This window comes from Petaurus breviceps, unplaced genomic scaffold (assembly GCF_028583685.1).
Source record: "Petaurus breviceps papuanus isolate PSGF00001 unplaced genomic scaffold, PetGlider_PUasm1.0 79, whole genome shotgun sequence".
Taxonomy (NCBI): Eukaryota; Metazoa; Chordata; class Mammalia; order Diprotodontia; family Petauridae; genus Petaurus; species Petaurus breviceps.
Genome location: NW_027186523.1, coordinates 6,124,105 through 6,149,194, shown reverse-complemented (window position 1 = coordinate 6,149,194; position 25,090 = coordinate 6,124,105). Strand labels below are relative to the sequence as shown.

The 25,090-nt window shown below is 38.1% G+C and overlaps 2 protein-coding genes across 5 annotated transcripts in view; one reads left to right on the top strand and one right to left on the bottom strand.

Annotated features, from left to right (window-relative positions):
• The window catches only part of LOC138175804 (FGFR1 oncogene partner 2 homolog), a 35,574-nt gene extending 17,341 nt beyond the window's left edge, over positions 1–18,233 (bottom strand). Inside the window, exons 1-3 of one of the 3 annotated variants that reach the window (XM_069106301.1) lie at positions 17,960–18,233; positions 7,302–7,438; positions 2,500–2,617 (exon numbers count right to left, since the gene is read on the bottom strand). In XM_069106301.1, the coding sequence (XP_068962402.1) occupies positions 2,500–2,617; positions 7,302–7,436 (253 nt within the window). In that variant the 5' untranslated portion in view covers positions 7,437–7,438; positions 17,960–18,233. The remainder of the gene's footprint in view (positions 1–2,499; positions 2,618–7,301; positions 7,439–17,959) is intronic. The other 2 variants (XM_069106299.1, XM_069106300.1) reach the window with 2 other exon arrangements.
• A 47-nt stretch (positions 18,234–18,280) lies between these two features.
• The window catches only part of LOC138175802 (integrator complex subunit 13), a 30,838-nt gene continuing 24,028 nt past the window's right edge, over positions 18,281–25,090 (top strand). Inside the window, exons 1-4 of one of the 2 annotated variants that reach the window (XM_069106295.1) lie at positions 18,281–18,424; positions 18,850–18,998; positions 20,562–20,796; positions 23,637–23,711. In XM_069106295.1, coding sequence (XP_068962396.1) covers positions 20,572–20,796; positions 23,637–23,711 — 300 coding nt within the window. In that variant the 5' untranslated portion in view covers positions 18,281–18,424; positions 18,850–18,998; positions 20,562–20,571. The remainder of the gene's footprint in view (positions 18,425–18,849; positions 18,999–20,561; positions 20,797–23,636; positions 23,712–25,090) is intronic. The other variant, XM_069106296.1, reaches the window with a different exon arrangement.

The window sequence follows — 25,090 nt, the reverse complement described above, 5'->3', positions numbered from 1 at the left end:
TCTGGATGTGGATAGCATTTTCCATCATAAATCTTTTAGATTTGTATTAGATTATTGTACTGATGAGAATAACTAAGCAAACTATAGTTGATCATCCCACTATGTTACTGTTACTGTGTACAATGTTTTCCTGGTTCCGCTCATTTCACTCAGCATCAGTTCATGTAAGTCTTTCCAAGTTTTCCTGAAATCTGCTTGTTCATAATTTCTCACAGCACAATAGTATTCCATTCCATTTATATACTACAACTTGTTCAGCCATTCCCCAATTGATGGGCATCCCCTCAATTTCCAATTCCATGCCACCACAAAAAGAGCTGCTATAAATATTTTTGTACATGTGGGTCCTGTTCCATTTTTTATGATCTCTTTGGAATATAGACCTAGTAGTGGTATTGTTGTATCAAAGGGTATGCACAGTTTTGCAGCCCTTTGGGCAGTTTCAAATTGTTCTACAGAATGGCTGGATCAGTTCACAACTCCACTAACCAATGCATTAGTGTTCCAATTTTTCCCACCTCTTCTCCAACATTTATCATTTTCATTTTCTGTCATATTAGCCAATCTGATAGGTATGAGATGATACCTCAAAGTTGTTTTAATTTGTATTCCTCTAATCAACAGTGATCTGGAGCAATTTTTCATAACTATATACAGCTTTAATTTCTTCATAAGAACTGCCTGTTCATATCCTTTAACCATTTATCAAATGGGGCAATCATGCTGCTTTTTATTCTCCTTGACCTCTCAAAGGCACCTGATACATTTTCCCTTGGGTTTCTATGACAAGAAACTTTTATAATTTTCCTTCTGCCTTTCTGACTTATGCTTTGCTGGTTCTATATTCTTTTCTCACTTGTCAAGTGTAGGTGTTCCCTAGGATTCTTTCCAGGGCCTATACTAGCTTCTCTATATGACCTCTATGCAATAGCTCACAAATTTCTATCTCCATCTCCAATATTTCTCCAGAGTTCCAGTTCTATATTTTCAACTAGATGTTAGGACCTCACCATTAACATGTCTAAAACCAAATTCATCATCTTTTTTTCCCCTCAAAGTGACCCCTCTTCTAACTTATCTTTTAAGGGAAATTCTGTCATCTCAGCCTAAGAGCTGTGGAGTCATCTCTGACTCTTCTGTCCTGCAATCTCTTTTGCATCTGGCACCAGCCTCTTAATCCCCATCTAATCCACTGTTGACTCACCTATGACATAAGTATGAGAGTGATCTACTCAGAAGTGTGTTTCAGCAATATTCCTTTGGCAGAAATGTGAAAGCCTGGAGAGTGGGAGAGACCTGAGGCAGGGATATCAATTAGGAGGCTTTTTAATGGTCTAGGGAAGAGCTGATGGCCTAAACCATGGTAATAGCTTTGTGAGTTGATGCAAGTGATGTTGTGGAGTAAATGGATATATGTGGAGGAGAATGAGGGAAGAATAGTGGTTTCCTTAATAGAAACAGAGAAATTTGGAAGCAAACTGAAGAGGAAAGACTATCTAGGAGAAGGTGGTGGTGAACAGTGTCAAATATTATAGAGAGGTGAAGAAGGATGAGGACTGAGAAAAAGCTATCATATTGGCAATTACAAGATAACTGTTAACTTTGGAGAGAACAGTTCCAGCTGAGTGATGGAGTCAGAAGTCAAACTGCAAGGAAATGAAAAGTGAAAGAGAATGACTGAACAAGTTATGGTATATGAATGTAATGGAGTATTTCTGTGCTATAAGAAATGATGAAGCAGATAGTTTCAGAAAAACTTGGGAAAACCTGTATCAACTGATGCAAAGTGAAATGACCAGAATGAGGAGAAAAATTTATACAGAAACAGTAAGATTGTAAAGATAATCCACCACAATTTCAAAGAACTCTTGATGAAAAATGCTATCTACTCCAGATAGAGAAATTATGAACTCAGAGTGAAGATTGAAGCATATTTTTTCCCTTTGCCTTTTTTCTTTCAGAATATGAATGATGTGGAAATACATTTTGTATGACTTCATATATACAAAATCGGTATTTTAATTCTTGCCTTCTCAAGGGGAGGAGGAGTGAATGTAAGGAAAAAAATGAGTGAGAGGAGAGGAAGTATGCAGATAAGATTCTTATTCAGGCATGGACCAGACTACATGGCCAGTGAATTACCTTCTAACTCTGAAATTCTATGATACTGTAAAATAATGCAAAGCAATTAAAGTGGAACCAGAAAACCAGAATATACTCTACTGTATAACCATAAGGGGGAAATGAATGCTAACAAGTAGACAAAGAATCTTGATGTAGACTTAAAAGTGACAAAAATATCATGATATTTAATGTACTAAAATGAACTTCCTTAAAAGTGAAAAACTGCAAAACAAGTTCAATTAGCTATATCAATATTTGCTTGTAACAAATCACTACAAAAATTTACTGATTTATTTTAAATTCGGAAAACAATCCAGTTTCACAGCCACTAAAGTTCACTCTTAATTTATCATAATTAGAGGTACTTTAACTTACCTTTATTTTCTTGCTGCAATTCTCTGATTTGTCTGTTTTCTTGCTGAATTCCCATAACTAATGTAGATCGCGGTCGGTGTCTTGCAACCTCATTAAGTTCTTGAATTTCTTCTTGATACTAATTGTAAAGATTGAAGAAGAAAAATAATTTCATAAAAGAAATATTCATTTGACAAAAAAACTGAAACAGAATTTTTTGATGTCAGTTACTATTTCTTACAAATCAATAAACGATGAGGAGGTCATGAGCTGTGATTTTATTGGCATAGGGGAACTCCTGGTGGAATTTTCCTTCTTTCACATGAAGATATAATTTAGCAATTTGTCCATAACTTATAGAAAGCTGCCTGGTGTACTGAGAGGTTAATTTCCTCACCCATGGTTACAAGGCTAACATGCAATGAAGGCAACAATAGATAGAACCCAGGTACCTGCTTTCAGAGGTTAATGCTAGCCTTGTACCCACTATGGATACAAGTGCCTCTTTAATGGCTTCAAATATGGTCTCTATGCAATAGCTCCCAAATTTCCACCTCTATATTTCCCCATTGTTTCAGTTCTGCATTTTCAACTAGATTTTATCACCTTACCCTTAATATGTCTAAAACCAAACTTATCATCTTTAATGGCACAGAGCCTCTTTGTGAAAATTCCTATAATACATGCATATGAAACAAAATATTCTCAGTTCTCTTTTTATATAATTTTTATTATTAATTTGAAAAATTAATCGGTCACTTTTACATTCAGTTCATTGAACTGTTTACAGTACAGAACTTACATCACTAGAGGCAGCTAGGTGGTGCAGTGAATAGAGCATTGGCCCTGGAGTCAGGAGGACCTGAGTTCAAATCCAACCTCAGACATGTAACACTTATTAGCCTTACTAACACTTAGGCAAGTCACTTAACCCCAACTGCCCTGCCTTCCCCCCTCCAAAAAGCAAAAAACAAAATAAAATAATAGAACTTACATCACTAGCAAATAGAGAGATATGTTAACTGTTTCAGATAATTATGGTAACAAAATATAAATGTTAGTCTGTTCCACTAATTTGTTTATTAGAAGTTTATATACTGCATGATTCTCTTTATGAATTCTTGAAAAGTTTGCTATATAGTAAATTTCTGAAAAGTAAATTATATTTTATTATTGACTTACATTAAGAAAAGAGAGTGGCATTCCTGAAGAAAATAGGACCAAAAGCCTTGAAATGAAAACTTTTAACCTATCCCCAAAGTATATTGGAAATTATAGTTCACTATGTGTGTATTTGTAGCACTTTTCCAACTTCAGTCTATTACTGCTGTGATCTCCCTTTATTACTGGGGACAAAGGAGAAATTTCCTAGTCTAATGATCCCAATTCTCTAGAAACTGCTCTTGGAAATTTGATTTGGGAATATGCTCTTAGTGGAGCTGGGCTGCAAAATTATACTTTAGCAGTATATAATTTGATCCCATGAGATATTAAAATTGGAAAATCTCAATGCTGCAAGGTTGAGATTTTATAAAATGAGGATTTCCTCCTTTTAAAATTCTATAACCAGGGAATTAAGTCAAATTTATAAGAATAAGAATCATAAGCACAGTTTTCAGAGAAGACATTAAAACTACTAATAGTCATATGAAAAAATGCTCTAAATCACCAATAATCAAAGAAATGCAAATCAGAACAACTATAAGATGCCACCTCACACCCATCAGATTGGCTAAGAAGATAGAAAAAGAAAATTACAAATGTTGGAGGAGAGATGGGAGAAAATGAAAACTAATACACTGTAGAACTGTGAACTAATCCAACCATTTGTAAGGGTTATGGGATTTAAAGATCTTCCATGTCCCATTGGACGTGCTGACGTAGCAGGAAGGGGCGGAGCAAGCGAAAGCGAAAGCCAGAGAAAGCGAAAGCCAAGCTAGCTTCCTGCGGTGGCTGGCGGTGGTGGTGGCGACGGCGGCGGCAGCAGCAGAGGCAGCGGCAGCGCGAAGCCCTTTTTGAGTTAGGACTGCTAAGGACTTTCTGCTAAGGACTCCTGCTGAGGACTGCCAGGGGCTGGAGCTGCTGGGAGCGCGCTTCCAGGACGCTGGGTGGTTGCTGTGCGTGGGGAGAGGAGGACCTTTGCCTGAGGTAGCCTGTTCTGTTTTAAAGGCTTGAAAATGTGGGTGCTTTCTATTTTATCTACCTGTGCCAATGTCATAACTACTCTGATGGCTTTCACTTTCTGGTTTTGGGACTCAGTCTTTTGGTATCTTCATAAATTTTCCAGCTTATTCCCTTATATGACAAGCATGACGTATTTTGTGATGGATAATTATAGCAGCATATCTGTAATCTCCATAGGCATTGTGAATATGGCATTGCTGATACACCATTCTAGAGAACAATTTGGAACTATGCCCAAAGAGGTATAAAACTGTGCATATCCTTTGACCCAGCAATAGTGCTACTAGGTCTATACCACAAATAGATCAAAGAAAAAGGAAAAGGATTCATATGTATGAAAATATTAAAGCTACTCTTTTTGTGATGCAAAGACTAGGAAACTGAGGGGATGTGCATCAACTGGTGAACGGCAGCACAAATTATGGTATGTGGATATGATGGAATATTATTGTGTTGTAAAAAGAAGGGGATAGTTTCAGAAAAACCTGGGAAGATGGGAAGACTTAAGTGAACTAATGCAGAATGAAGTGAGTAGAACCAGGGAAAAAAGTAGGAGAAACTAGGAGAAAGAGTAAGATTGTGAAGATAATCAACTATGAAAGACTTAGCAACTCTGACCAATGCAATGATCCATGACAATTCCAGAGGCCTCATGATGAAATATACTATCCACTTAGCAGATAGAGAACTGACATCTTCAGAGTATATACTGAAGCATATTTTTTCTTTTTTTAAAATTTTTCTTGTTTTAATTCCAATCTCCTCCCCATCCCCAAATATGGCTAATGTGTAGAAATAAGTTTTTAATTACTTCATACATTTGTTATTGTGAGGGCAGTTAGATGGGGCAGTAGATAAGAGTGCTGGGCCTGAAGTCAAGAAAACCTGAGTTCAAATCTGGTACCAGACATTTACTAGCTGTGTAACACTGGGCAAGTCACTTAACTCTATTTGCCTCAGTTTCTTCATCTGTAAAATTAGCTGGAGAAGGAAATGGCAGAACACTCCAATATCTTTGCCAAGAAAACTCCAAAATGGGGTCATCAAGCAGACATGGCTAAACAACAACAAAAACATCTTCTTGCCTTCTCAATGGGTGAGGAATCAAGATAGAAAATTTAGAACAGAAAATTTTAAAAAAGAAAAAAATTTGGTAACTTTGGAATTCTGTGAATTGAATTTGCTTAAAATTAAGAATACTCAAAGTGCATTAAACAAAGGCTCTCAGAAGAAAAGAGATAAAAAGGCACTACCCTATATTTTGGAGTTTCAGAGTTGATGAGCTAGATAGGCTAAGGTAAACCCCCCCATTATCAATTACACACTCAAGTCTTACTAGGGGGCTCCTTCACCCCCCTGCAAACTGCCAAACACACGAGTAGGGGAGAGCATGTATTAACATGGGGATATGTCTGTGGTATCTGAGTCTGGAACTCCATATGCTTTTCCCTAGTTATACACAGTATTCAGATTCAGTACTAGGGATTATAGGTACTATAGATGTTAAACAAATTTTTATGGATTGGCCTAGCAACTTAATGACAATGTTTCTATGGGAAAATATATTCCTTATGATTTACAAATGAGCTTGTTGTAAGAAGACTGTTTCTTATCTATATGGAAAACAGAGAAGGTGAAGAACTTCTACCAGGACAAAAGAATAGCTAGTACACTGAGACCTGGGGTATGTACTCAGAGTACTTGAATAATTTTCTAGCACTGGAAATACTATGCCTCTGGCATATTACTAATTGTAAATATCCTATTTAAAAGATGAGAAAATGTGCATATATATTTTTAACATTTTAAGTATATCTTGCTAAATTTAATGCCAATAGTTCTAAAGAACCCATGTACTAGAAAAGACTGCCACAATGAAAAATTATAACAGTACTTCTAACAGTGCATTTTTTATTGATTACAGAAATGCATGACTATGCAAAACTATTATTAAAAAGAATTATCTAGTCATTCTTAGTCATAAGCAATATAAATTTCTTGTACTTTCATACAATTATGTCAGCAGGGACAAAATGTATTACCTCTCCAAATTATAAAAGCATACATGTTATATAATAGGAGGCTCAGCAGAAAGATTCTGGAGGCAGAGGATTTCAGTTCACATACTACATCTGAAGCTGACTGCCTGTGTAAACTTAGGGAAGGGCAGTCACTTAACCTTGCTAAATTTCAGTTTCCTCTTCTGTAAAATGAGGGGTTTGGACTAGATAGCTTTGTAGGTCACTCACCAAACTTCATTTGGCAGAAAAATTATATGAAACCGAACTATAAGAAAAAACCTGTACTCAAATATGTTAAAACCAAGCATAAACATTAAATGTAATAAGCTACATATACCAATGTTTAAAGTTAAAATCTCAATTTAAAATGTCAAATTACTTTTAAGTTCTAGGACTGCTAAAAATGATTTTTAAATAAAGTTTTATTGTGTTTAAAAACATGAAAACCATTCTTAGTTCATAGGCCCTGGATATGGACTGTAGCAGTAGTTTGTCCTCTCCTACATCTAGACAATTACAGATGCAAAAAGGTACTACTCAACACCAAAGCAGCTTAAGACACATCTAAAGTAAATGAATGTTTGCCTTTATAACTAAGTAAAAAATAGATATACAAACCTGTTTCATTGCTTCTACTCGCTTGTTCAGAGCTGTGGTTTGTTCAATCAGAGATTCTGCTGCATTGTCATGGTCTCTTAATCGTTCAACAAGTGCTTTAGCATCTGCAAGGGCTTTTTCAATTGTGCAGCTCATTTCTACAGAATTGGAAATAACAGCAAGTAAAATCAAGCCTGTGTTCTATGGTTGCTATATTACCTTACATATAGTAACATCAAATTTGTTTCCATTTTTTTTGTTGGCATTTAAGCCCTAAAACAACACTGTATCAGCATGGTTCATTCTCTAGAAAAAAGGCATCTCTCTGTGATACATGTTATTTTTTGTTATTCTATTTTAACCATGTCTTTAGGTTTCCTCTACAAGTATATAAAAACCACTACCCATGGTTTATAAAATGAAGGATTAACAAAAATATATGCAGTAATATGTAGGACCAAATTATGACCACTGAGCCATACTAAAACAACATATGGTAATTCTAACTATGGGTGATTTCCAGTATCTACCTGCCCCGCTGATAACTCACCTGTACAAAAAAAAAAAAAAACTGCTGCAAGAAGCCATGAAATTCTGCCAACTGGGTCCAATATGAATATACCTTAACTAATTATACTGTCATGCTTTTATTCTACTCTGATCTTTCTATCACATGCTCTGCAGTAATTACTTCCAGCCTTCTCTTCTCAAAACTACCACATTGCCTACTCTCCACTCCCCCTCAGCAAAGGACCAGAAATAATCATTTGTCAGCTTCCCTCTTTTCTTCTTTTTTTAACTCAAAACTCCCCTGCACCATCAATTGTCCCTTCCTCCTTGGTTTCTGTCTCTATATAGGCCTACCTTACCCTAATATCCTTTTTTTTTTTTTTTTTTTTTTTTTTGGGGGGGCGGCAGGGCAGTTGGGGTTAAGTGACTTACCCAAGGTCACATAGCTAGTTCTGTGTTAAGCATCTGAGGCCAGATTCTAACTCAGGTCCTCCTGACTCTGGGGCCAGTGCTCTATTCACTGCGCCACCTAATATATTTTGCTTTTTGGAGGGCAACTGGGGTTAAGTGACTTACCCAAGATCACATGGCTAGTTCTGCATTAATCATCTGAGGCTGGATTTGAACTCAGGTCCTCCTGACTTCAGGGCTGGCACTCTACTCCCTGTGCCACCTAGCAGCACCGCCCCCTCAATAATTTTTTTAATGAAAAAAGTCAAGAGCAGAACCTTGGGGGAGGTGGTGGAGTTATGGCTTGGCAGAAGGTCACAGGATGGTCAAAGTGGAGTTGGGGGGAGGCAGAGCCAAGATGATAGAGTAGGAGGAAGAAAGACACAGCTAGCTCCCTCTCAAAAAATTCCTTCTAAGAGATCTAGAAAACACATCAAATTGAATCCTGATCATGAAACCCAAGAATTCCAGTAAGGCAAGAATTACAGTGAATTATTTTTCCATCCCACATCAGAATAAGGAAACAAAGAAGTCTGTGGGCAGTGGCAACAGGAGCTAATTTTGAGCATTCCAGCACAGGGATAGGATGTGTACCAGGGTAAGAAGAGGCCTCAGATGTAGCACAGAGGGGCCTAAACTTGTATAGGATGGAAAAACAGGTGCCAACTGACAACAGTGTTGACCACTGATGAGTTCTTGGTCACAGACTGGGGTGGACTGAGGAGACCTATTGCATTCCAGGGTGAGGAGTTTTTCCTGGCCTTGGCTGTATACCTATCAAGTTACAAATTCAAAAGCAAGCAGCATCTATGTGGCTCAGGCACTAGTGGTGAAGTTGGATCTGAGTTCCAGCTTCTAACCTAGTAAGAGAAATAACCAGGGCAGAAATCCCAGACTAAAGGGAAGCTGACAGTTTTTTCACTGAACCAGCACTGAGCTTTCCAGCCAATGAATAGTGGCTGAGTGGAACAGTCTATTAAAACAACAAAGTAGGCATGCCCACAGGCTTGTTGCTCAGACCTGGGGGCAACAATCAGACTTTTCCCTGGATTGGACCACTCTGGGAGCACTGAAAGCTTGCTGGTTACCAGCTTAAATTGTCCCTCAGATCCTGGAATAATATAACACTTACATTCAAAGAAAGGAGGCAGTAGGATTAGTCCAGGTATTTCCTCTAGAAGTGTACAGAGGGGACAACTAGGTGGCACAGTGAATAGAGCACTGGCCCTGGAGTCAGGAGGACCTGAGTCCAAATCTGGCCTCAGACACTTATCTCACACACACACACACACACACACACACAAAACTAGCCGTGTGACCTTGGGCAAGTCACTTAACCTCAATTGCCCTACCTTCCCCCCTCCAAAAAAGCAGGGAAAAAAAAAGAAGCGTACAGAGCCTAGCCTAACATTATATCTAGACAGGAAGTAGGCTGAAAGAATAAGCAAATAAAAAAAAAAATCCCACTATAGAAAGCTATTACTGTGATAGGGATACTCAAGACACGAACCCAGAAGATTAAAACCTCAAAGAAAAACATAGCTTGGGCACAAATTTAACCAGAATTCCTAGATGAAATGAAATGAATTTAAAAAAATAATCTGAAAATATTTTGTAAATAATTTAAAAACATTAGGGGAAAAACTTGAAAAGAAATGGAAGAGACATTTTTTTTCTTTCTATGGAAGACAGGATTTGAAGGGGAATAAATGGTTTCACAGAAAAGCTATAAAACTTTGCCCAAGCAACATACTCCCTGAAAATAGAATGGACCAAATAAAAGCTAATGACCTCCATGAGAAAAGAAATACTAAAATAAAATCAAAAGACTAAAAACAAATCAAGGAGAGCTAATTTAAGAATCAATGCACTAAAAGTCATGACTGAAAAAAGAGCCTATATATATTTCAAGATATATATTTTTTAAAAACCTATCTAGATCACTGAGAACCAGAGGGCAAAGTAGAAACTGAACTCACATAAACATTTCAGTAAAAATCCAGATCTTCTAGGTCAGTGGAAAAATGGTGCAAGCAGCTAGAAAGAATTCAAGTGCTGAAGAGTCACACACATTTTATCAGCCACCGTTTTATATACTTTGCTTTCTAGAATATCATATTCTAAGCTTCCCAGTCCATTGCAGTGGATAATGCTTAAAGGCTGCAAAGAAGCCACGAAGAATGAGTTCTGTGAAAATGCCATTGGATTAACAGTTGAAGGCAGATAGGTGGGACAATATCCTGGATAAAAGTGCTGGACTGGGAATAACAAAAATCTGAGTTCAGATTTGGCCTCAGATACTTACTAGCTAAATTAGATCCTATTCTGTCTCAGTTTCACATAAATGAAGTTCAGTTCAACTGTGCAGTATATGTGTGTATGCACATATAAGTTTATATATACATGTATATGTACATACTGTACTGCACAACTGAATATATACACACATATATGTATGCATATACATGTAGAAACTTTGAAGAGTAAGCATAGGAGTAAAGATAAAAAAAAAAGTAAAAATGAATGATCAGAAACAATAAAAATTTTAGCAGTTAAATGTAGTTGTCTTTCCTTAGATTTACCTATAGGCTAGTTTATAGCTCAAATATTTCTCAAATACTTTATATACAAGGCATTGTGCTTCAGGAAATACCCAAGAAAGCTTCCTGGTCTACTAAGGCTTAACTTATCCAGGGGACAGCTGGATGAGATTATAACATCTACACAGATAAGTAAATAAAAGATAATTTGAGTATGAAAGATAGCACAAATAATTGGAGGGACAGAGATGAATCAAGAAATACTTCAAGAAGGAAGTACCACTAAATGAGAAGTGAACTAAAGATTCTAAAAGGCACAGGTTAGTAGAGTACATCTCAGCCTTGAAGAATAGTTTGTGTAAAGGCAGAGATGAGACATGGAATGCTAAGCTGAGGAAACAGAAGATCAGTTTTTTTAGAACGAAAGGGAATGATATGAAATATATTTACTTTTATTTAAATTTTTTTCTGGAGGGCAATTGGAGTTAAGTGACTTGCCCAAGGTCACACGGCTAGTAAGTGTTAAGTGTCTGAGGCCGGATTTGAACTCAGGTCCTCCTGACTCCAGGGCCGGTGCTCTATTCACTGCACCACCTAGCCGCTCTGATATGAAATACATTTAATAAAAAGTCATGCCAAGATTTGTACCTCAAGATTGTCAAGAACTTTAAATGATAAACTGTGGAGTTTGTGGCTTCTTCTGAAAGGATTAGGGAGCCACTTAAAATATAAGCAGGAAAGTATGGTAGACCCATGCCTTAGGAAGACTATTTTCATAGCTATGCATAGGATATACTAGACCAAAGAAAAAATGGAAGAAGGGAGGATCAATTAGGAAGCTACTACAGTAGCCCTAACAAAGAATTATAAGTCTGATTCAGGGTAGTGGGTACCTCTATGAACAAAGAGAAGAAGATGAGTGGGAAGAGATTTTGTGGAGGCAGAAACTACAAAATGGCAACAACCAACTGAATCTGGGGCATGGAGAAGATGGGTGACTGAAGGCGACAGCGGCCTCAACAGAAATAGCAAAGTTTGGAGGAGGGATGGGTTTGGGGGAAAATTAGATGTTCCATTTTAGATATGCTGAATTTGAGATGCCTATGCAATATGCAGGGAGACCAGGTCAGCAGTTAGTAATATGAAACTGAAATTCAAAATAGAGTTTAGGACTGGATATAGAAATTTGAGAGTCATCTGCATTTAGATAATCGAACTCACTATAGCTTTTTGTACTTGGGCAACTAGGAAATAACTCCACTGGCCAGTCTTTAGTTCTCTAAGGCAATTAAGTTTTGAGGATGCTTTCAATGACTTTTAAGGGAAAGAAGTAGACCAGCCCATATGGTAGGGGCCTTTGCAAACTTTAAAGCACTTTATACACAGTACTATTTTTATGAAGGATAGGTGTAATATATTATGAATGAAAAATCAACAACATAAAAAAACACTAGGAGTAACATAGCTCCACTATATTGTAAAGAATAACAAATGAAATGATATAAAATTGTGTTTTAATTGAACACTTACTTGCAAATTCAAATGTGACCTGACTGCTGCAAAACAAGATCTTTGCATTTATTTCAGAAGTCAAGTGGATACTATTTTTACCACTCTTATTATATCTTGCCTATATTACAATTGTGTTATTTTCCAATCTAGACTCTAAAATCAAGGACAAGGAATATGGTTTACTTACTCTTGCAGCCCATAAGGAACCTAGCAGTACCATGCACATAGTAGCTGTTTAATAAATATTTCTTCAATTAATGGATTTTGGATAGAAAGATTTATTGTAGCTTAAATTAATGAACCAATAGTTATCATAAACACACTTTGGTGGCCAATATTATGCTGAGTACTGTGAGTAATAAAATGTATTTGATAAAAAATAACACGCAAACACTGAAATGAATTGTGGATTATAAGGAATATAACAATAATTTTTTAAAATCACAATACACTATAATTTCTAAAACTAACTTGAGATGAGCAGCTTTAGAAAAAAAAAACCCGGAAAACATTTCAAGTCAAGTGCTTAACTACTCGGAGACCTCTGAGAATGATCTATTTGCCTAATTTTAATAGTATCCTTAGTATACCTTACAAAAACTCAAACCCCAAGAGCAAGAATGGTCAATTTCAGTCCTGTTGGACTCTTTGTAACCCCATTTGTTTTTTTTTTTAGCAAAGATACTCAGAATGGTTCACCATTTCCTTCTCCAGCTTATTTTACATATGAAGAAACTGAGGCAAACAGGGTTAAATTACTTGCCCAGAGTCATACTGCTATTTTTTAAGTGTCTTGGGGACAGATTTGAAGTCAGGGAGATGAGTCTTCCTGACCCCAGGCCAGGCACTCTATCCTCTGTGTCACCTACCTGCCAGTATTTTCTAAATAGGAATTTACTAATTCAGTCCTTTAACCACTGTATTAGATTAGGTTAGCTCTGCCAAAGAGGAAGGAAAAGCAAAGTGAAATTTTAAGACCTTCATTTCCTTAAGATATTTTCCCCAAAATTTTTTTTAGTAAAGAACAAAAACAAAACCCCATACTAATATCTGACATGTATACAGCACCTTTAAGGTTGGCAAAGAGTTTTATGAACATTATCCCATTTGATGAACCATATTCTTAATGCACCCAAAGAAAACAAGAGGCATAGTAGGGAGGTGAACAAAAGGAAAAGGGGATGTTAAATTTAGGATCTTCCTAAAATAAATTATATAACACAAGTTCATAATTTTGTATATGACCTTTTTAAAAATTTATTTCTATATTGAAATGCTTGTTAATTGAATAAAAGAGAAAATTTCAATAAAAAAGGCAGTTTTTCAAGCTAATACCTATATGTCTGATAAGTATATAATCCACTTAAATTTATTGCCAATTATTTTAAATATCATTCTCTTGCCAGTCTCATGAGTTCCCCCTTCAAAGTTTGTGACTAAAATGTCACAACCAAAACCCAGAATAAAATTCTGTTTCTCTTCTTTTGAAGTTTATATAACAAATGCTAACAAAGAAATGAGGGAATTTGTTGTACTATAGTACATAATAAAAAAATTTTAAAACCCACTTATTTAGGGAAGAGAACTAGAGTAACTAACTTTACCCGAGTGATTTAATGCTATAGAAAAAAAATGCTTAGAGAGGTACAGAAACCATTACCACTTGCATATTCATTTCCTGTAACTGAAACCACAAAACATTAAAGTACTGTATGTTGTTTTTTATTGGACCAGACCTTTCATTTCATTAATATAAGTTACTCCTTCCACCAAAGCAAATCAGTAACTAGCCTTAAATGTAGTCTTACAGAGTTACCTGGGTACTGAGAAGTTAATTGACTTAAAAGAAGTCACAGTAACTAGTATTTGTCAGAAGCAGGGGCTTAACCCAGACCTTTCAGACTCCAAGGCTGGTGCCTCCAGTTTCACCTTCACGCTGCTTTTTTAAAAATAAAATATATTTGCCTTAAAACTAAACAATAAAATACATAAACAAATCATTAGGGATGGGGGGCAAAGGGGAAATTCTTTCACAAAGGCTCAAACCTCTATTTGTTCCCCAATTTAGAAAAGTTTGTGTTACAATTATCTCAATTTATCTTGACCAACTAATTAGTTGGGATCCACCTTTAGACCTCTCCCTCATGAGTAAAAATTACAATTTTTTTTTTAAAGGATAAAGTTGTTTTTGCATTAGTCACACTGCCTGTCATCTAACTTATAGGCTAATGCTATAACATGCACAATGCCACTTTTGGCAGAGGCTTCAGTACATTCTGTTTTTGAGAAAAGAGAACATGACACCCACCTTCAATAGTAGTTGCCAGCTGCTTAGTTTTCTTATTTGATTAAGAAGAATTTAAAAAGAAATCCAGTCACTTTTTTTCTTTATTCAATCCACTGTCTATCAGAGAGAAACCTAGCGAAAATTGATCTAAGTTTAAAAGTAACGTATTATCAACTACTTAGTTTGATTTAAAACTTCAGTATGGTTATTAAAAAGTTTTCTAAAAACATTAGAAATCATAAATTTCTTAAGAACTGTGCCCTTCTTATTTATTTTTATCTCCTTCAAAATCTAGCACAGTGACTTGCAAATGGCAGGCACTTAATAAATGTTCAATGAACTTAAACACTGAACTTCCCTTGTGCACATAGGCCCAGGAAAGAGAAAGTTAATGGACAATTTAGCCCTGGATGCTTGCTGGGGAATGGAAGAGAAATGTCAAAACAATCTGCCATCAACATTTGATTATCTGCAGGAGGAATATAGTTCTGTGTCTATGATGTGTGAACTGATCCTATGATCTTTCTGGGACTTACAAAAAGTTTGTATTACAAGATCTCTAGGTTTATTTCTTGTCCTAAATCCTTTTTAATTCTAAGAGGTTCCTGTCCCCTACCCTCTTTCATCTATATGTGATTCTTGTTCCTCTCTCTTAAAGATAATGATGGAGAGTGCCACACACATTACAGTGAAGTGCCCGATAGCTTAATACTATGACTTTATGTGGTGGAAAAGGTAATGGGCCTAGAGTCAAAAGACTTAAGGTTTAAATTCCAGCTATTTACTAGTTATGTGATTGTGCAAGGGATGTAATTGCTCAGATAACTGTTTTCTCACTTATAAAATGAAGATAGTAACTTGTAGTGCCCACTTCATAAAGTTGTTGTGACTAAAGTGATTAAACTGTTATGGAAATGTGAATAGTTACCATATAGGGTCTTAGAGACCATACAGTTTAGCCTCTCATTTTACATATGAGGAAACTAGGCCTGGAGAGGGTAAGTTACTTGCTCAAAGTCAACAGAAATAGTAAGGAACAAAGAAGAGGTTTGAATTTGGTTTTTAAAGCTCTTCATAGTTTGGCATCTTCCTACCTTTCCAGTCTAAAACTTACACCTCCCCCCATACTGTCCAATAACATTGTCCTCTTTCATGCTCCTGAGACAGGAAACTCCCTCTCTCCCATTCTGAGTATGGCTGTCCCCCTTGCTTGTATGTCCTCCCTCATCTCAGCTTCCTGGCTTCTTCCAAGTCTCAGCTAAAGTCCCTTCTAGGAAAAGCCTTTCTCTTTAGTCTTTGTGCCTTCCCTCTGAGAACAAGCACTAATTCATTTATTTATTTGCTTTTTGGAGGGCAATTGGGGTTAAGTGACTTGCCCAAGGTCACAACCGCTAATTTTTGTGTTAAGTGTCTGAGGCTGGATCCGAACCCAGGTCCTCCTGACTCTAGGGCTGGTGCTCTATTCATTTCACCACCTAGCCACCCATAAACAGCACCAATTTATTCTGTATATATTATTTGTATAGAATTGTTTGCATACTGTCTTCCCCATTAGACTCTAGCTCAGGAGTGGGGAACCTGTGGCCTTGAAGCCACATGTGGCCTTCTAGGTCTTAAGGCCAGCCTTTTGACTGATTCCAAAGTTCATAGAACAAATTCCCTTAATACAAGGATTTATTCTATAAAACTTGAACTTGGTCAAAAGGCTGCACCCGAGGACCGAGAAGGCTACATGTAGCCTTGAGGCCAAAGGTTCCCCACCCAGCTCTAGCTCCTAGAAAGCAGTGGCTGTTTTTACCCTTCTTTGTACTACTTCTTTGTACTACAAGCACTCCAAACAGGAGGCGTTTAATAAATGCTTGACTTGACTGACCCTAGATCTTCAGACTCTCAATCCAGTATTCTTTATAATTAAGTTAAATTAAACAAATATTTATTAAGTGCCTGCAATAGCCTGCTGGTGGGTCTGCTTACCTCAAGTCTCTTTCCTGACTCCAATACATCTCCCATTCAGCCACTAAAAGTGGTTTTCCTAAAACACAGATCTGGTCATGTCTTACTCAATAAACTACACTGGTTTCCCATTGCCTCCAGGAGCAAATACAAAATGCTCAGTCCGGTATACATACACACACACATACATACATACATACATACATACATAATAACTCTTTCCAGTCTTCTTACACCTTACTTCCCTGCACGGACTTCCATGAACAAGACACTCCAATCTTTAGATTCCTGGCATTCTCACTGGCTGTCCCTTTTACATGAAATTATTTTCTTCCTCTGATCCAAATACTGGCCTTCATGGCTTCCTTTTAAGTGTCACTGAAAATTCCCCTCTACACAACAAACCTTTTCTAACTCCTTTTAAATCCCGCATATTTCCTATTTATCATGTATGTGGATTGCTTTGTGTATATCTGCTTGCATGTTATCCCCCCCATAAGACTGTAAGCTCCTTGAGGGCTCACTGTCCTCTTTTTGTACCCCCCAGCCCTTGACACTGACAAAAATGTTTACTGACTTGCTGTGTGTCAGGCGTCGGGCTGATCCACAGAGAAAAGCAACGTCGACCAGGGACAATCTTTATCTTGACAAATTAGCAAGTCATTTCTGAAGTGTCTACTAGGCACTGTACTACTGATTCACAGGAAGGAAAAGCTGACCCGTAACAACATCTCTCTTGTATCTAAGTCATCAATCTACTTATGAAGCCCCCTACGACGGGCCGGTGTGGAAGAAAACTGAAGGATAGTATTTATCTTGCATCGGTAAAGTCACATGCCATTTATGAAGCTCCTCTCATTTGCCAGGCCCTGTGCTAAGGATACACTGGGAAGACAAGCGAAGCTGACAAGATGACAGCGACAATATGTATCTGGCATCCAAGTCACCAAGCCACTAATGCAGTGCCTACTACGAGCCAGATGGATCACGGTCACTTTGGGCCACTCAGGCGTCAAATACCTACACTTTGTGTACGCCTACGTTAGTAATGGCCGGGTTACTCGTTCTACGTTCATCACACCTTTTTCTTTTTTTTCCTGTATCTTTCATTAATTAGCTTCGCACATGCCTCTCCCAGGGGGAGCCTACTAAGGAAGGGCAGCAACCTGTGACCAGGGGAGGGCTTGGACCCAGGAGCCCAAGGGGGGACCCCCGGGCCTCTCTTCTCCCCTGGGCCCACAAGCGGCTCGGAGCCGGCCCCAGCTCCGGGGAGGAAAGAAGAGAAGGCCCGCGAAGAGGAATGAGGCGCAGACTAGTCTTCCTCCCCCACCCCAAGCCGGGGAAGGGCCGCCTCCGCCCGCCGGGGGCCTGCCAGGTTTCCAATTGGCAGTCGTCCCTCTCTCCCTTCCCCCGGGGCCGGTACTTACTCTCGTCTCCCCCTCAGCCGCAGCCGCCGCCGCCGCCGCCTCCGGGTAGGACTGTGGGCGGGTTCTGCCGGCGGGGCCCCGGCTGCCCCAGAAGGGCCGGGCTCCACTCCTCCTTACGGGGCTGCAAAACCGGGCTGGGTCCCTTCAGCAGGTGACGGCAGAGCCGGGTAGAGACAGCAGCAAGGGGAGGTGGCCGGATCCACCCCCCATCTCGGAGTGGTGGGGCGGGCTGCTCACTCTACCTCCAGCGCCCGAGGAGCTGAGAGGGGGGCGGGACGAGAGGTGCGAGAGCACCTCAACCCTCGCGAGACTTCTTTACCCGTGCCCCTTTCCCCTTTTAGGTCGCGGCGCGGAGATTTGACCGGTGACACTCTTGGACTACTCCCGCGAGAGGCACAATACGTTTCACCCCTCCTCTCTCTTTTCTCCACTTCCTCCCTCCCTCTCGCTCTTCTCGAACTCTCGGTGAGTCTCGCGAGCGTTGCCAGTGGAACCAAAGCAGGGCGGAGAGCGAACAGGCGAGGGGGGGCCCCTCTGCGCTCTGGGGGCTGGATGCGTTTTAGCCGGTGCTGCGGTTCGTGCTGCAAGGCTAGCAAGGGTGCCCCGACGGCCCAGACCATCCATTCCAAGGGGTGACTAGGGGTCTCAATCGGGGAGAAAGCCCTTAGAGGCCGAGACTTTTTTTTCCCTCCAGGTCTCCGCCCCCTTTCGGTGTTTCGTGGCCTGGGCTTCCTGACCACTGAGGGGGAGGGGAGCTCGACGGGAGCCGAAGGGGGCGGGGCTAAGGGCAGCCTAACGGGGGGGGGCGGGAATTAGGCGAGCTGCGCACGCGCGCCGCGCGAATGTGTTTGTGTTTTTGCGTGCGTGTCTATATGTTTGAAACTGGAAAGGGACCGGGGTGCGAGAAGATGAATACGATGCTCTCCTCTCGGTGGTAGCAGACACTCTTGGCCGTCTGCTGAACCTCTCAGCAGCCTATTCCAGAGAGGCTGTGGCTCCTAGCCTTTGGCTCATTTCCACAGCAGGACCAGGCATAAAAGTAAGCGAATCTCTATCCCGAAGTTTGTATCCTACCCACCCACTTCGCGGTTTCCCCCTCTTCTGCTTTTCCTGGAGATTTTAGATCTGGTTCATTCTGTAAAAGAGCCTCCTTGCAGATATGCTCTATATAAAACTGAAATACTTGAAAGCAGGAAATGAAAATAGCCTCTGGAAACATTCTATCAAGTAGAAAGGTTCTTTTTGAAGAACACTTAATTGTTCTTGCCATATGCTTTCCTAAGATCATCTGTTTAATCAGTTTAATATAGTTTTTTTTAAATGAGGAAAAAATTGCCCAATATAAAAAAGTCAAAACAAAACAGTTAACCTATTTTTATAGTAGTCCATAACAAGTCACTTTTTGTAAACGTTAGGTTATATTTGTGTAGATTTGGCTTTGGAAAGTCATCAGATAGTTAACTTTTAGTTTTTTAGGAGGTGATTTATACGATTTGGTCTCTTTCAAACCTTATATTGTCACTTCTTACCTGCTTTTTGTTCATTTTGTTGGTCAAGAAGTTGCAACGGGAAAAAAAGGTCAAATTAGCTTAATTTATACATTTATTAAAAGCTCGAATGATTTCTTAGGAATAAAGCCTGAAAGTATTGACTTTGAATTAATTTTTTTATTATCATAGGTAGATAGTATAGTGATTTAAATTTATAAAACATTTTTCTCATGATAACCCTGAAAGGTATGGGCTTCAATTGGAATTGTTACAGGACCCTAGACAAGTAATTTGCCTTTTCTGAGTTTCAGATTCTTCAGCTGGAAAATAGAGATAATTAAACTTGTACTGACAGTCTCTAACTCCACTGAATAGAAAGTCTCAGAGTCAGAAAAAACTCCATTAAAGTCCCATCACTGAATCATTTGTGTGACCCTGAGCAGGCCATTTCTCAGTACCCTGGGCAAATCTGGAAGACTTTTAAGTTTCTAAGCAAGGGCTAATCATCATTGGTAGAAGTTCCTCATTGGATGACTCTTAAACTCATAAAATAAAATAGGTCAGGTTAAAAAAAAAAACCAACAACCCCTGTAGGGTTCTTGTTAAAAAAAAATAGTAAGTTGTAATCCCTTGTAAAAATGCTAGAGAAGTACACAAGGTAGTACAAGCATTATGCCCATTAAACAGAAAAGAAATTGGGATCCAAAGAGGCTAAGTGATTTGCACAGGGTCACAGAGCCAGAACTCAATTCTTTGACCACTAGACCAATGCACTTTCTGCTGTAAACTGTGGAAGGGTTGAATATGGAGAGCTGACTATATGAAATTGTTAACATTGAATATATTTTGAGGACACAATGACCAGTGACAAATTCAGCCAAAAAGTTAATATTATAAAGATTAATTTTTCTAATTTTAATAGAGTAAAAGTCCAATATAATGTGGCTTATAACAAAAATTGAGAGACATTTTGATTATAGTTGAGACCTTATCAAATTATGCTTCTAACTTGTAGTGTGAATATAATTCATGTCCCTTACTAAGTCTTCATGAAGGAGAAATTAGACACTAATCAGATTTGTTTACATTTTAATATGTTTATTTCCTCATAGGTTAAAAAAAATGAAAATTTTTTCTGAGTCTCATAAAACGGTATTTGTTGTGGATCATTGTCCATACATGGCAGAATCATGCCGACAACATGTAGAGTTTGACATGTTGGTGAAAAATAGGACCCAAGGAATCATACCACTGGCACCCATATCTAAATCATTGTGGACTTGCTCAGTAGAATCCTCCATGGAATACTGCAGGATTATGTATGATATATTTCCTTTCAAAAAGCTGGTGAGTATTTATTCAATACCGCAAATGTGCTGGAAATCATGAATTTGAGATATAATTTGTTTGCATATACGTATTTTAATTATATTGGTATTGCTTTAGAATGAAAAGGTAATAGTAAGTCTTGTATTCCATTTAATATAAGTTATCTTTTTGAGATTAATATATGATGACTTCATTGGTAAGCCAGGAGAGTTTGTCAATATTAGGATAATTTGAAAGGGTTTCAAGTTGTTACTTTTTTGTACTTCATTGAGTTATGGTCTTGACATTTCAGATACTTAAGTATTTATTGAGTGCCATACTAGGCACTGTTAGACACTAGAGATTCAAAGAAAAAAAATGAAACCATTTTTGCCCTCAAGAAGCTTATATTCTATTGGGGAGAAATAACATATACACATACATGTATACACAAAACATACAGAATAAATGCAAAGTAATTTTAGAAGAAGAGAGCCCTGACAACTGGAGGATTCAGAAAGTCTTCTGTAGGAGGTAATAGCTGAGCTTTACTTGGAAAGAACCAAAATCTTCCAGGAATTGGATTTGAGGAGGGAGATTATTCCGGTCCCAAGGGATACCCTATGCAAAGGCCTGGTCAAGAATGATTCCATGTCCTGTAGGGGACACAGTAAGTAGACTAGTTTGTTTTTCCTTGACAATGTAAGTCACTATATTTAGTAGACATTTTTTGTGACTTTGCTGTGGTAGAAAAAAATCATCTGATGAATCTCTTCTAGTGATGAGCTTCTCTGTGCTTAGTTAAGCTGTTCCTTTGTGAACAGATATACAGTCTCTCTCTTTTTTTTTTTTAAAGTAATCGGGGTTAAGTAACTTGCTCAAGGTTACACGGCCAGTTATTTCTGGGTGTGGTGCTGAGTATGTGAGCCCAGATTTGATCCAGGTCATCCCGACACTGGAGCCAGTGCTCTTACTCGCTGAGCCACCTGGCCGCCCCTAAGCAATTGGGTTTAAGTAACTTGCTCAAGGTTACACGGCCAGGTGTTTCTAGGTGGTTGCTAAGTGTCTGAGCCCGGGATTCGATCTCCAGGTCATTCCAACACTGGAGCCGGTGCTCTTACTCGCTGTGCTACCTGTCCACCCCTGATATACAGTTTCTTGCTGGACCTTAACTTGAAACTTTTCCAGCTTGTGGGAAACTGCTAGAACTTACACACAGTCCAGTGAAAACCTCAGGATTATCTTTATACTACTAAGGGGAGTCATAGTAGGCCATTAGTGAAAATACTTTTTAAAATTAGGATAATCTGTTAGTTGAAAGGTATATGGAAGATCGATAGTTTATTTTTTCTGTTAAAATTTTCTCATGATTCAGGTTTACATCGTCAAGAATGTTAGCTTGATTATGCAAAAGTGAATTTTCATTGCTTTCTGTAATGTTGGGAGAAGAGAGAAGGAGTCTCATCTCTTTAGTTATTCAGATGGGTTTCAGATTTCTTTTAGTAAGGTGGAGATTGTGCAGTCTGACATGAAAATCAGGTGTGTATATTTGGCTGTATTCTGAAGTCAGATATGAAGGAATTTTAGATTATCTGTGATTTTTTTTTTTTGTGGAGGAAAGGGAGTGAACTTGTGATTTCATCAGTGTAGGAAATTCCTGTTGAGGAAACTTTCTATACCAGTGTGGATTGGCCATCATCATGGGATTGACCCCAAGAAAGGGTTCCAGAGTTATAAGGAAAATTCTATTTGGAGTCAGGGAAGCCAGTCTGAGTATCTTGTAAATTGCCCAGGGAATAGAGTTACATGCCTAAGGCAAGTGATGCTAGTGCCAGGGAGACCTTGAGAAAGGGAGCAGTGACTGGTTTAAGAAGGGTTCCCAAGACCAATTAAAGGAAAAGAGCAGGGACTGAAGCACACAGCAGTGGGAAACTAGACATAGATACTAGCAAAATTGAAGTGTTCTAGAATTATAAAGTTATATTTTCTAACTTGTTTCCTAACCATTCTATTTTTCTAGGTATATATGTATGTATATATGTGTGTGTATGTATGTGTATATGTATATATATGCACACACATAAAGGGGTGTGTATGTGTATACATATGTACATACGTAAAGGTGTGTGTTACCTGTATCTATATATATATATATATGCCTATCTATACCTATATTTTTTGTTTTATGATCTTGACTTGTGATTTCATTTACCTTAGTGTAGATAAGCAATTTATCTTTAGAGGGTTGACTGGGCTATGAGGATAATGACTTGTGGCTGGTTATACAGCTTGTTTGCCTCAAAGGTATGACTTGAAACAAATCTTCCTGATTTATAGGCCAGCTTATAGCTATTTGGTTATGCTGCTATGCATGTATACATACATATATTCATTTGCCTGTGTGTATACACATGTATAAGTAAATACAGTTATCCTTCCACATGCAGTTTTCCCTATTGCAGTTTTGATATATCATGGGTCAGCATAAGAAATTAAATGAGAATTTTGTGGGAGTTTTGTGGAAGTTACAGAAAAAAATTAAAAAACTCAGAAATATATAAAGTATATATAAAGTATTGTATAATATCAGCCTAAATTTTACAATAATGTAGTGTAAACACCCCATAAGAGAAAAGAATCAGACTTGTTTGGTGTGACGGGAAGGCCAGAAATTTTAGATTTTCCAGATAGAAGGAGCACCACCCCACAGTGTAGAAAGGAGAATTGTAAATATGTATCTTTCCTTTATATTTAGATTGAAGGAAACTCTTTATGTAACTACCATGTAATTGTTTGGTAACTTTGAATAAACTAGTCCTTGAACAGTTGTTTTTTGTAATTTCAGCATAATTATTAAATACAACTTTGTAACCTTTCAGGTGAATTTCATTGTTAGTGACTCTGGACCTCATGTTTTAAATTCTTGGACTCAAGAAGACCAGAATTTGCAGGAGGTATGTTTAGTTTCTGAAATGTGATACTTCGAAAAGAAAACAAAACAATGTTCAGTTAATATGATGGTCTTTTAAATGAAAAGCTAGAATTCTGCAATCTTATAGACCTTGCCAGATTAAGTTGTATTTCTCAAATATTTAACCTTTTGTTTAGTTTGGGAAAGCACCAGTTTTTAATATTTTGAATCCTATTGTATTTTCCACTATGAATACTTTTTGTAAGTGAGACAGATAAGAGTCAAATACTTGGAATACTAAATTGAAATACTTCATTTTGAAGTTTTGCCACTGGTGGAAACTTCACACAAGATAATTATTCCACCCCCCCCCCACTTTTTTTAAATTACAGAGAGCATAATCAAGGAATGTATTGTGATATTTGTCATTTTTGAAATATATTGTTTAATATTGTAGTTCCAAGTAATAAGACTCCAATATTGAGTCCCTTAGGCTAATGATCATAAACATGTAAGCCATAACAGACAGCTTGTACTTTTCCACCACCCTGACTCATTCTGATACTGTGAGTAACTTAGAATTTTGATTGGATGAGGCTTCCAGCCTGATGCACTCCTATGTCCACTCCTACAATCACCCTACCCCTCTCTCTAGTGTATACTTCCATCTAGATATTGTTTCTCCACCTCCCCACCCCCCATACACACACGTATCTCCCATACTTGAACGACCCTGGTGCTATGTGGTCAAATCTCTGTATTGCCATAGTGTGTGTGTGTGTGTATGTCTTTCATTTTTTTTGCCTGTTTGCTAATAAAGCTCATGTTTACTCCTTCCCGGGTACCCATTTTCTGTAAACTGTGAACGCAGATCCTGGAATGTGTGTATCATAGAGTCATGGAATTTAGAGCTCTAAGGAGTTTTAAAGGTAATAATAACTAAGTTTTTATAAAGCATTTTCCTTTTAATAAGCCCATGAATTAAAAAGTATTATATTATCTCTACAGGTGAGGTAACTGAGGCTCAGAGACCTTGGAACCTTAAGCCCTCTTAACTCCAGATCTTTTTGTTGTATCATTTCCTCTGAATTTCAAGATAATTGAGATATTCCCCCCTCTTCCCCTACAAATAGATATATCTGATACCTCTTTTGGATGCAGTTGTTTTTGAAAGTATACTAAGGCTGTGTTTCAATGTGAATGAATTCGTAATACACATGCATTCAGACTTCATTACATGTAGAGAATACTTAACTTTATAAATTCACTGACCATGTAGTGGTATTCTCTTTCAAGTTTGCTTCTTTCTGAGGGAAATAAGAAGGGACCTCATACTCCTTTATCATATGAATTTACCAGGGTAGTGGGGGAGGGGAGGGTGTGTGTGTGTGTGTGTGTGTGTGTGTGTGTGTGTGTGTGTGT